Below are 13460 nucleotides of genomic sequence, written 5' to 3'. Positions count from 1 at the left end.
ATAGCACCTGGCAGAGGATGCTTCAAATCCTTTCACATTTTCTAAAAGAATGTACTTGGGAAGACGTAGCAACCTGAAAGAAAACATATTTTCTGGATTAGCAGATAAACAACTTAATGCAAAATTTTAGAATACAAGTAGAAATCAAAGATGTTGTTCATTCAAAAAAGCATAAGAGGTTAGCAAAGCTAGCAACGTTTACTGTTTCTTTATTGACAAGACCATTTTTAATGACAACTAAAGCAAATAAAAAATAATTCACTATACCTTCTGGCAATGTAATTAATAACATAAGAAGTGCCATGCTGAGCCAGACCAAGATCCATTGAGACCAGCATCCTGACTATGACAGTGGCCAGTTCAAATCACAAGTAGCAGAAGATCCCCAAAAATAGATCTACATTTTGTTGCTCACTCTCAGGGATAAGCGATGGCTTTCCCAACTCTACCTAGCTCATAATTGTTAATGGACTTTTCCTCCAGGAATGTATCCACACCTCTTTTAAACCCTACTATGCCAGTCGCCTTGACCATGTCCTCTGTTAACAGATTCCACAGTTTGATTGTGCGCTGAATGAAACAGTACTTTCTACAATTTGTTTTAAATCTGCTGGTTGTTAGTTTCATGGAATGTCCTCCTTCTTTTAGTACTATTTGAAAGGGTAAATAATCATCCTCTTTTTACCCATTCAACCCCACTCTATCATATCCCTTCTCAGTCATCTTTTCCAAGTAAAGAGCCCTAATCTGTTTAGCTTCTCTTCATATGGGAGCCATCCCATCCCCTTTATCATTTTTGTTGCCCTCTCTGTATTTTTTCTAGTTCCATTCTCTTTTTTGAGATAAATGCACACAATACTCAAGGTGTGGTCGCACCATGCAATGATACAGAGGCATTATATTCTCCATTTTATGCTCTATTCCTTTCCAAATAATTCCTAAAATTGTGTATAAGTTTTTACTTCCAACATACACTGAGCTGAGGATTTCACTGCATTGTCCACAAGGACTCAGAGATCCTTTTCCTGAGTGGTGATGCGTAATAACAATTAGCTGTAGGTGGGATTCTTTTTTCCTATGTCCATCACTTTGCACATGTTCACATTATATTTCACCTACCATTTAATTGCCCATGCTGCTAGTCTCACAAGGTCTTTCTGCAATTCCTCACAATCAGCTACATAATTACGAATAACCTTGTCTTCTGCAAATCTGATCACCTCACTTATTGTCCCTGTTTCCAGAACATTTATAAATATATTAAACAGCACAGGCACCAGCACAGATCCCTAGGGCACTCCTCTACTGACCTTTTAGTCCTACTGTCCATTTCCTGACTTTTAACTAATTATCACTGCCTCCTATCCTATGATGTTCTAATTTCCTGAAGAGTCTCATCTGGGACTTTGCAAAATGCCTTCTGAAAATTCAATATGCTATATTAATGGGACTAGTTAGGCTGTATGGTCTTTTTTTCCTGTCCTATTTCTATGGCTTACATTTATTCATGTATTTACACCTTCAAAAAAAATCTAATAGGCTGGCAAGGCTTCCTTTTACTTAAATCATATTGATGCTTCCCCATTAAGTCATGTCTTTCTATATGGCTAACATTTTTGTTTTAAAAAATAACTTCTACCATTTTGTCTGGCTTCATCAGTCTGTAGTTTCCCAGATCACCCCTTTAGCCTCCCTCCAGTCTTCAAAAATTGTGCCCATTTTAATTGATAGAGTACAGATAGTGACAGGTGTGCAATTTCATATTTGAGTTCTTTCAGAAGTTGGGGGTGAATACCATCTGGTTCCAGTGATTTGTTATGTTTAGTTTGTCAGTTTGATATATGTTTCAGTTTCACAGTGATTTGCTTTAGTTTTCAGAATCACCACCATTAAAGAATGTTTCTGGTATGGGTATGTCATCAACATCCTCCTCAGTAAAAATCTAGGCAAAAAATTCATTCAGTTTCTTTTATTTCCTTGTCTTCCCTAAGCACCTATTTTTGCCCCACATAGGATCCCTTCAGTTTTTTCATAGCTATTACAATGAACAAAAAGAATATATTCCAAGGGAAGGTGAGTAGGTTTTGTGAGGACATACATCCCTGCTGTCCTTGGAGAACATCTTTTACAGGTAAGCAACTTTGTTTTCTCTGAGGATAAGCAGGATGTTAACGCCTCACCAGTAGAGAATCCCTAGCTACAGACTACCCTAATCAAAATAAGGGGGAAACAACCAGAAAACCATTGCTAATGGACAAAACATTTTTGGTGGCTACCAGCCATTTTTTTTAAAAATAAGAGCAGCTTGGAAAACAAAGATAATGAGTCCTGGGGGGGGGGGGGGGGGGGGGGGGGGGGGGGGGGGGGGGGGGGGGGGGGGGGGAGGAAGAGTTGGATTCTACACCTCCAAAGATACCACAAGACCGATTGGCCAAACCTGCTGTCATGTTGGAAATTCCTGTTCAAGCAATCGTGAGATGTGGAGAAAACTCCCCATCACAGCTTTGCAAATCATTTCCATTGAGGTCAATCTCAGGTGGTCCACCAAACCTGCCATGGCTCTAACACTATGAGCCTTGACATGCCCCATCAGATTCAGGTCTGCCTGGGTATAACAGAAGGAGATACAATCTGCTAGCCAATTAGAAAGGGTTTTTTTTGGAAATGGCAGTTCCAGGTTTGCTGGTGTCCAATGAATCAAAAAGCTGGATAGACTTTCTAGGCCTTCAGTCCCCTCCAGATAAAAGTCTAGCAGGTAGATTTTAAAAGCGTTGCTTGTGCAAAACCAGTCCTGTACAGGTGAATGTGGGCTGTGAACGAGCAACACAAATTTTAAGAAGCTGGGAAGTGCACATGTACACGTCTGTGTGCATGTACATGCCTGTGTGCCTGTGTACATGCCTGTATGCATGTCAATAAGAAGGAAGCAGGAAAGGGGCAGGGCATGGGCATTCCGGACTAGGGTCAAGACTTCTGAATTTTGCAAGGCTGAACATGGCAACGTGCACCATGTTACCTGCGTAACTTTACTACTTACTGGTGATGAAGCACATGTCTGGAGAGTTTGGGCCAGAGAGATCCTTAATGAGAGAGAGAGAAAGACAGAGAGACAGAATCTGACACTCTATATAAACTCCCACTTTCAAATCTGGGTGGGTGGTGTTACATTGGTCTGCCTAGGGTGCAGGGGTCTGTAGACCCTTGTAACACTGCCCTGCCCAAACCCACCCGGAGTTGAAAGTGCCCCTTTTAAGGTGGGAGATATATAAGAGTCAGATTGTCTCTCTAACAGAGGCGCTCTCTCGCATCACTTGTGAGTACGTGCATAAAAGGCTCCACACATATGTGCAGTAGGGATATTTTAAATGATATGAGTGTACATGCAAGCACGATATAAAATTAAGCAAATTTTTGCTTGTGTGCCCAATACACACATTTATGGGAACACACAATCTCCTTTTAAAATTTATCTGTAAGGCTCTTTTGTTACCGAAAATATGCATTGTTTGTTCAACTTTGCAGGGATGTGGCCTGAGGAAGAATGTCAAAAGAACAACTGACTGGTTAAGATGGAATTCTGACACTACAATACAGCCACCCTGTTAAACAAAATGTTGTAGAAGGTAGTTAAGTCACTTTGACTTGGATTTAATAGACTCTGAATGCCAAAATGACCACTATCAAAAAATATCTTGCAGCTCAAGTACTTCAGCTCACAAGAGACTAGTGGTTCAAAGGGAGGTTTCCATAGCAGGATCAATACCACATTGGGGTCCCATGTCACAGCAAGAAGCTTGATGGGATGATTCAACTAAAGCAACCTCTATATAAATCGAACTAAAGGCTTCACAGATATAAGATTTCCTTCTGCATGATGGTAATACACACCAATTACACTGAGATGACCCCAAGTTAGTCTTCAACCAGACTCTAAAAGATGTAAAATGTATTCAAGCACTTTTTGTGTGGAACATGAGAATGGGTCTAGTTCCTTTTCCTCATACTAAAAGACAAACCTCCTTTATTTTAAACCATAAAATGTCCTCATGGAATCCTTCCTGGAAGCCAGAAGAATATGAGATACATTCTCAAATAGATTCAGGGAACACAGTGCTAACCCTATCAACATCCAGGCTCTGAGGACTAGGGACCAGATGTTGGGATAACACAACATTCGCTGAACCTGAGTGATGACAGATGGGGACTGATCAGATTCCTGATGGACATCTCCTGCAAGAGTAGAAACAAAGTTTGTCTTGGCCAATAGGGGTCTATGAGAATCTCTTCTTCTCTGATCTCTTCTGAAAGCACCAGCGGAACTAGAGAAAAAGCATACCAAAGATCCTGGGACCATTTGTGAGGCTCCAGGAACCAACTCAATCTGTCTGCCAGGACATTCTCCTCATCTGCCAAATATGTGGCTCTCAGGACCATTCCCTGAAAATGGCCCAGTCCCAGATCTGGAAAGTTTCCTGACACAGGAGTTATAAACTTGTTGCTCTCTGCTGGCTAATAAAGAATATCGCTACCTGATTATCTGTCTAAAAGAGGGCTATATGTTGGCCAAATGATCTCTGAAAGTCATTATAGTATATCTTATCACCTTTAGCTACAGGAAATTTATATGATGAAATCTTTTAAGAGCAGACCAAACACCAAGGGTGCAAAGCTTCTTCTGTAGGTGAACTCCCAAGCCCAGGCTGGATGCATCCATGGTTAGGATGATTCACACTGGAGGAATTTGGAAGGCTATTCCTTTGGACAGACTTGATTAAATCAGCCACCAGGACAGGGAGTCCCTGAGCAATGTGGATGCTGTCTCAGAAATTCTGAGTGGCTTGAGTCCACTGTGATCTTAGAGTCCACTGGGCCTGTCTCATATGAAGACGTAATACTCTATACACAACTAATTTCCTACGATCAGCACATCTATATCGACACATAAATAATGACCATCATAATAGGCATCATTGTTTGGTGATATACAGTCTTGTCACTCTGCCTTATTTTTAATCATAGGTCAGTCCATTAACAGAAACTATTTTTTGGTGATTTTTTGGTTGCTTCTTATAATATTCTACACCCGTGAAAATTAAAATGATGATGTCAATTTTTAGTCTCTGATTTCTTGAACTTATAAATACTTTAGTCCATGATTGAATTCAAAACTACAACTTATCTTGTTTCAAGAAGTATTTTTCTTCAATGCGATGCTGTTAACCAACCATGATCTTCATGCCCAGATTTATTTCAATGCAATGCTGTTAGCCAATTGCAGTCTGCATGCCCGACACGGTACTGTGTTTTGGACCATATAGTGTCCTTTCTCAAGGGCTTGTTCTGCGTCAAAAAACAATATTAATAACCATTATTACAACTTAAATTTCCAACTTTTTTCTAAGTTATTCAGAGCAGTATTTACTATTCAAGCAGCATGGCGTTTCTCGGCGTTTTTTAGGATTTCTCTTCCGGTCTCGCCCGGATCTTAGTTATAGCCACACTGGGCTACTTATGTCATAAGCACGTCACTCTCCCATACTGAATTCTAAATTAAAGAATTCCATTCTATCGCACTATTTAGTCCTGACGGAGTTACTGTCTGCAACCGAAATATCCATTGTTGTTCACGCAGATTCTACACTGAATTGGGGTCTCCACCTCGCGGATTCAAAGGAACACCATCTAAAATGCACCTATATAGGTCGGACAAAACGCACTATTCGAGTGCGATTGACTGAACACCATTGTTAGCGCCAATGGTAGCTTATTGTATAGAAAAAAATCATACATTTCAAAATTTACAGTGGCACATTTTGTGTTCCTTTGAATCCGCGAGGTGGAGACCCCAATTCAGTGTTGAATCTGCGTGAACAACAATGGATATTTCAGATGCAGACAGTAACTCTGTCAGGACTAAATAGTGTGACAGAATGGAATTCTTTAATTTAAAATTCAGTGTGGGAGAGTGACATGCTTATGACGTAAGTAGCCCAGTGTGGCTATAACTCAGATCCGGGCGAGACCGGAAGAGAAATCCTGAGAAACGCCATGCTGCTTGAATAGTAAGTACTGTTCTGAATAACTTAGAAAAAAGTTGGAAATTTAAGTTGTAATAATGGTTATTAATATTGTTTTTTTGACAGAGAACAAGCCCTTGAGAATGGACACTATATGGGCCGAAACACAGTACCGTGTCGGGCATGCAGACCGCAATTGGCTAACGGCATTGCATTGAAAAAAATCTGGGCATGAAGATCATGGTTGGTTAACAGCATCGCATTGAAGAAAAATACTTCTTGAAACAAGATAAGTTGTAGTTCTGAATTCAATCATGGACTAAAGTATTTATAAGTTCAAGAAATACAGAGACTAAAAATTGACATCATTTTAATTTTCACAGGTGTAGGATATTATAAGAAGCAACCAAAAAACAGTTTCGGTTAATGGACTGACCTATGATTAAAAAAAAGGCAGAGTGACAAGGCTGATATCACCACACAATAATGCCTATTTTGATGGTCATTATTTATGCGTCGATATAGATGTGCTGATCGTGGGAAATTAGTTGTGTATAGAGTATTATATCATTGACCTACAATTCCCATTATACAAAGTGGTCGTTCTGAGCATTTATTATAGGAGTTCATATGAAGACGTGCCAGGTAAGTGACATTTATTGTTGAGCCATGAGGCCCAAAAACCTTAACATATCCCAAGCTGATGTCCAGTGACTCATTTGTATCGCTTTCACTGTGTATATCAATGTGATGAGCCTTTCCTGTTGAACAGCTTTCGCATGAATCATGTCTAACAGATCCCCTATAAATTTCAATTGAGATGACAGGCTCAAATGGAACTTAAGGTAGTTTATGACTAACTTTAGAGACTCCAGCACCTAGATGGTCTTGCTAATTGATTTTACAGCACCTCCTTGAGATGAGCTCTTTACCAGCTAATCATTCATGTAGGAAAATATGTGCAACCCCAATTTGTGCAGATGCACAGACACCACCGCAAGGTATTTTGTGAACACTCAGAGGAGCATGCAGTGCTGGCAGTGATGTTTTCCTATCCTGTAACCTGGGAATACCTTTATGTAGGTATCCTCAAAATCCAAGTAGCATAGCCAATGCATTTTTTGAAAAAAAGGGATTAGGGTACCGAAGGAAGCCATCTTGAACTTTTCATTTACCAGGAATTTGTTGAAAACTTTCAGGTCTAGGATGGGACAGAGGCGATCCCCCCTGTCGTCCCCCCCCTGCAATTTTCTTTAGGATCAGAAGTTCATGGATTACAGTGCCTTGCAAAAATCAACATATCCTTGGACGTTTCACAGTATGCTGTCTAAAAAATACAAATCAAAACGCATTATAGTCCGAGTTTGTTTCACTGATTTATACAACATACTCTACATTCTCATTATATAAGAACAATTATACAAACATTCCAAAAGTAAAAAATAAAAAATAATCTTTATTGCAAAAGCCTTCATACCCTTCACTCAGTACTTGGTGGAATCTCCTTTTACAGCAATAACAGCCATCAGTTCTTTAGGACAGTGGCTCCAAACGTGTCTTGGGGGGATCCTCAACCAGTCGGGTTTTCAGGATATCTACAATGAATATGTATGAGAGAGATTTGCATGCACTTCGCTCCAGTCCCTCATCTATGGCAGACTGGAACAGGTTTTTCTCCAGGATCTGACTATACATTGCAATATCCATCTTTCTCTTGAGCTTCAAAAGCCTTTACCCAGTAGGGTAAAGCATCCTCTTACTATAATGCTGCCACCACCATGCTTTTACTGTAGGGATGGTGTTAGCAGGGTGATGTGCTGTGTTGTTTTATGCTACACATATCACTCAGCATTGTAACCTGACCAACCTGGTAAGCTACCTGTAAGACTTGGGTAATTTATATTCAGAGAGTAAGTGCAAGTAAGTAATTAAGGGGATGCACCATTCATTCATTCCAGACCCCTCCCTTTGAGGGGTCTGGAATGGCCATTGCCTTTGAGAATCTATATATTTATTATTTATTTATATATTTACAGGTTTTTTTGTGCCGTCATTCAGTAATCTATCACAATGGTTTACATAAGAACACAAGAAATTGCCATGCTGGGTCAGACCAAGGGTCCATCAAGCCCAGCATCCTGTTTCCAACAGAGGCCAAAACCAGGCCACAAGAACCTGGCAATTACCCAAACACTAAGAAGATCCCATGCTACTGATGCAATTAATAGCAGTGGCTATTCCCTAAGTAAAATTGATTAATAGCCATTAATGGACTTCTCCTCCAAGAACTTATCCAAACCTTTTTTGAACCCAGCTACACTAACTGCACTAACCACATCCTCTGGCAACAAATTCCAGAGCTTTATTGTGCGTTGAGTGAAAAATAATTTTCTCCGATTAGTCTTAAATGTGCTACTTGCTAACTTCATGGAATGCCCCCTAGTCCTTCTATTATTCGAAAGTGAAAATAACCGAGTCACATCTACTCGTTCAAGACCTCTCATGATCTTAAAGACCTCTATCATATCCCCCCTCAGCCGTCTCTTCTCCAAGCTGAACAGCCCTAATCTCTTCAGCCTTTCCTCATAGGGAAGCTGTTCCATCCCCTTTATCATTTTGGTTGCCCTTCTGTACCTTCTCCATCGCAACTATATCTTTTTTGAGATGCGGCGACCAGAATTGTACACAGTATTCAAAATAAAATAAAATAAAATAAAATAAAACCTGAATACATCACAAACTATAAAACATAATAAATTACAACATATAATAAAGGAGTGTTCTATTCTAAAAATGTATATAGCAGTTCCCTACAAAGAGCTCAAGGGGCAGTCCCTCATGGTTTTCTGACAGTTAGGAGGTAGTGAGGAGTTTTCCTGAGTTGTTTTTCAGGCCCAACCAGAGGAGACAGGTAAACTCTGCCTGGGGAAGCCAACTAGTGTTGGGAGGGATTTCCTTTTCCAGTCTACTCCCTGGCTGGTAAGGATTTTCCCTGCATATATTTTTCAGGTTTAAGATTTTAAGTGATAGGAGCTATTAAACAAGTTTACTTAGGGAATAGCTACTGCTATTAATTGTATCAGTAGCATGGGATCTTCTTGGTGTTTGGGTACTTGCCAGGTTCTTGTGGCCTGGTTTGGCCTCTGTTGGAAACAGGATGCTGGGCTTGATGGACCCTTGGTCTGACCCAGTATGGCAATTTCTTATGTTCTTATGAGCCTTCTGAGAGCCTGCACACTTCCTGGGCTCAGGGCATAGGGAACCCAGTGTCTGGGGCTGTGCAGGTTAGGGAAGACCTGCCCTTGAGTCCCTCCACGAGGAAGGAGGTATCAGAGACCTGATGCAAGGAGGAACTCTGGTGTTAAATTAGGTTAACGGGAAAAAAACCTGATTTCAAGATCCAAGAGGAAACTTTGGCTGCCCTTCCTTCCTGTTTAAGGCAAAAGAGCTGCTTGCTTTCAAGGAGATTCCTCCCATCAGGAATCCAGAAAGAAGAAATAAAGAGACTATATAAGAACTAAAGAGATCCTAGAAGACTATCTGTGAGTAAAGAACTTAAAAATCAAGGAACCCCATCTATAATCTTCATACCCTGGGGACAGAGAGAATTTCTCTATCTGTGCAGAGACAGAGTAACTATATATTTTTGCCCGTTTGGAAGGGGTTACCTGCCCATCTAAGGGATACCCTGCCTATCTGGGGACTCTATTTTTCCACGCCCTGGAGCATAGAAGTTTCCCTGACTCTGGTGCCAGAGATTCCTGCACAGATTGAGGAAATAGATTGTAACAGTGAAAGACTCCATGGTATTGTGGATTAAGTTGTTGGGCCACACTTCATCAAATTTCAACAGTGAAGACATGGAACACTAAATCAGTGGCTCCCATGGTTTTATTTGGTACATCCAGCTCGCATTGAGACATACAGATACCCCTCTCCCAGGGACAAAAACAAAAAGACACCAAAGGGTCACCCTTAGCGCTTGGAGCCTTGGAAGTAATCCACCCCCCCCCCCCCTTCCCCAACAAAGAATCCAGGCTTTGGCAGGAAGAGACTGTGTTCAAGCTAGCCTGGTAAGGTTCCAGCCCCAAAGAGTCAAAACAAATTCTTTTATGGCCCTATTGGGACAGGGTGACAGCATTAAGGCCAAAAAGTTCCACTTTGGTATCAGACCCACTGGCCTTCTTCCACATGAGTGCAGAGTCCTTTTGCAAATGCTATGGGGCATATCATATGGCTTTTCTTCAGTAGTAGCTGACCTCCCATATAGGCCATGTTTGAGAAACAAACTTAAAATTATTAACAGTCAACATTTCAGCTGTTTCAGCCAACGACTTCTCTAGAATTTTTTTAAGTAATCTTAGGCCTCATAATGACCTTCTGTAGCAGTTTCCATAATCCAAGGCTAGTGACTTTAGAGGGATGGCCTGATTGAGGCAGTGTCTTAATGGTGCCAAACAGTTTCCACTTTACAATGATGCGCCACACAATGTCCTAAGGGATAATCAAACACATTGAATTTTTTTTTATAGTCTCCCCCTGCTTTGTGTATATGAAGAAGATTATCATGAATTTCGGTGGTTCCTTGTTCAGCATGTTTTGACCTTTGCTTCATAATTTACTACATACAACAAATACAGCTTGATTCTTCACGTAGGCATACTCAACTAAATTCAAATACTGCGATTGGACACAGGTGAACACTGCTTCACTTAAGGGCATTGTTAAGTCAATTTTTTAATTAATTAATCCATTTCTGCTATGACAAAGGTGTGTGAAGACTTACACAATCAAGACTTTTTTTATTCTTAATTACTTTTGAAATGCTTCTATAATTCTTTCATGATGAAAGCACAGAGTATGTTGTGCAGATCAGTGAAAAACTAATTCAATGTATTTTGATTTGAAATTTTTAGGCAGCAGAATGTGAAAAATGTAAGAGGATGTGAAGACTTTTGCAAGGCACCACAAAATCCCCAGCTTTCGTTGCCCTTTTGGAACAGGTACAACCTGTATTGGCCTCTTTGAGGCAGGCAAGCTCCATTCCTACTGCAGAGAAGCAATTCAAGGGCTTCTTGGTGGGGGCCAATTTGGAAAGTTTCCGAATAGACATAACACCTGTATCCATTCTTGACGATGCTGAAAACCCACATATGAGATTATTCTGGGCCAACAGTTTGCAAAAAACCTCAGCCTTCCCCAAACAGGAAGGTCTTCTGGCATAGATACTGGAGTCCTTGTTATGCTCTCCTCGATCCAATCAATAACCCATCCCAGGCTTTGACAGTGGCTGGTTGTGACTTTGGGGCCAACTGTTGTCTGGGGTGAGAGCAAGGTCCCTGAAGTTGCCAGGGGGCAGAGGAGAACATCTCTTCAGTGGATACAAAGGCCTCTTTGGTGTCCCATTCGAAGAGCTCCTGGATGAGGACAGGTCTGGAGAGGGAATGGAGTGTGGCTGAAGCGTAGTAAAATAGTCTTTCCTTTGGACAACTGTTTCCTTGACTTTATCTCAAAGAGATTCTCCTCATTGCAAGGCACATCAGTGCACCTGCCTTGGACAAATCAGGTCCAAGGCCCACAGCCATGTCAGTCTGTGAACAGCAATACCCACTGCAGACACTCTCAATGCCATCTCAAAAACATCAAAGGTTCAATCATGATAGAAGAATTTATTTTATCATGGAGAGGTTCATTAAGACAGCTGAGTGGAAGAGTGTGTCAATTGTTTTCAATAACTGAGGAAAATATGGAATTCAAAACATTTTTTCCACTAATACAACATTTTATATCTTTTCAGATTTTGCAGGATTAACACGTAAAAGTAACTAACACACGCAGAACATTTCAGTGGAAAGATGACATTTTGAAAGATGATACAGGAAAGACCATACAGAGAACTCAATAAAAATGGGGCAAAAAAATATGTATATGTAACATACTGTGAAATCGTAATACAAGTAGTTGGTAAATAGCAAGCTCCAGCAACAGATGGATTGGCATGCCCGACTATAAAATCATTCCATATGTTTTCTAACTTCACTTCAAAGGATAAAAAATTTTTTACCTTGGAAGAATATCAAGAATATATAGAAAACTCTTTGCCCTAGAATCGGACATATCTCCTTGAAGACCAATTCTAATGAATAAAGAAAAGTGAAATAAATTTTCCATTACCATCAAATGAAATAATTTTCAGTCATCATCTTGCAACTTGAATTATGTCAATAATGAGCATTTCGGACATCAGATTTTATGACAGCTGTAGAACTCCTGAATTCATGTCATAACCATTTCCATCATTAAATTTTGCTTCCCTCGGTCTTTGTTTACTCAACTGGATTTTTATGTTGATGGTATTTATCCTGCACACAAAGGTCCAGATTTTAAAAAGATTATGCGCATAAATCCAGAGGATTAGGGCCGGATTTTAATACCTGCGCACAAATCTACGCCCGATTTTATAACATGCGCGCGCAGCCTTGCGCATGTTATAAAATCCGGGGTCGGCACGCACAAGGGGGTGCACACCGAGCCCTAGGGGAGCCCCGATGGCTTTCCCAGTTCCCTCCGAGGCCGCTCCGAAATCGGAGCAGCCTCAGAGGGAACTTTCCTTCACCACCCCCATCTTCCCTTACCTGACCCGCCCCCCCAATCCTACCTAAAACCCCCCACTGGCCTTTATTTTTCCAGTTCGCCTGCCTCTGGACAGGTGTAGGTTTGCGCGCACTAGCCGAGTGCCGGCGTGCAATGCCCCGGCCTAGAGGCCCTACGGAGGCCTCTGGCCACGCCCCCACCCGCCCCTTTTTCAAGCCCCGGGACATAGGCTCGGCGCGCATTAAATCCAGCTGGATTTACACACATAGGGCTTTTAAAATCTGCCCCTTTACGCGCATAACCGGTCTAAAGCATGCCAGGCCTATTTTAAAAAGGCCCGGCGACGAGCGTGTAAGTCCAAGGGCTTGCAAAAACGGATGGTCCAGGGCAGGGCGGGGCCAAAGGCTCCAGGCACATGGTCATTTGTCGCTGTGCTTGGGATCGGGCGCCGGCAGTCGGCCAGTGTGCGCAACTTACTTCAGCCTCAGGGCTGAAGTAAGTTTAGAAATAGAATTGAAAAAAAGAAAAAGGTAGGGGGGAAAGGGCGGGGGAGGTACAGGAAGGGAAGGTGGAGTTAAGGGAATGGGGGAAGGCAGCATGGCTCGGCGCACACAAGGTGCACAATTGTGAACCCCCTTGCGCGCGCCGAGCCCTGATTTTATAAACTGCATGCACCCTTTTAAAATCTACCCCAAAGGCAGCAAAAACAAATTAACTGTTCTTGGAGATGTGGTAGTACACAGGCAGGGCATATAAATTCAAGGTAATGGAAAATGTAGCAACTAGGAATGTTTTTGCACATAAGAAGGTCTTTTTAGATATTTGGGATCTGTACATACAATCACTTTC

General features: G+C 41.3%; 1 protein-coding gene across 4 annotated transcripts in view; it reads right to left on the bottom strand.

Annotated features, from left to right (window-relative positions):
* Positions 1-13460, bottom strand: part of TRDMT1 (tRNA aspartic acid methyltransferase 1) — a 94274-nt gene that overhangs the window by 22115 nt on the left and 58699 nt on the right. For all 4 annotated transcript variants that reach the window (XM_029588760.1, XM_029588762.1, XM_029588761.1 and 1 more), the window contains 2 exons: positions 12082-12153; positions 8-73 (listed from right to left, as the gene is read on the bottom strand). In XM_029588760.1, the coding sequence (XP_029444620.1) occupies positions 8-73; positions 12082-12153 (138 nt within the window). The remainder of the gene's footprint in view (positions 1-7; positions 74-12081; positions 12154-13460) is intronic.

Source organism: Rhinatrema bivittatum, chromosome 2, assembly GCF_901001135.1.
Source record: "Rhinatrema bivittatum chromosome 2, aRhiBiv1.1, whole genome shotgun sequence".
Taxonomy (NCBI): domain Eukaryota; kingdom Metazoa; phylum Chordata; class Amphibia; order Gymnophiona; family Rhinatrematidae; genus Rhinatrema; species Rhinatrema bivittatum.
This window is presented reverse-complemented; position numbering and strand designations above follow the sequence as displayed.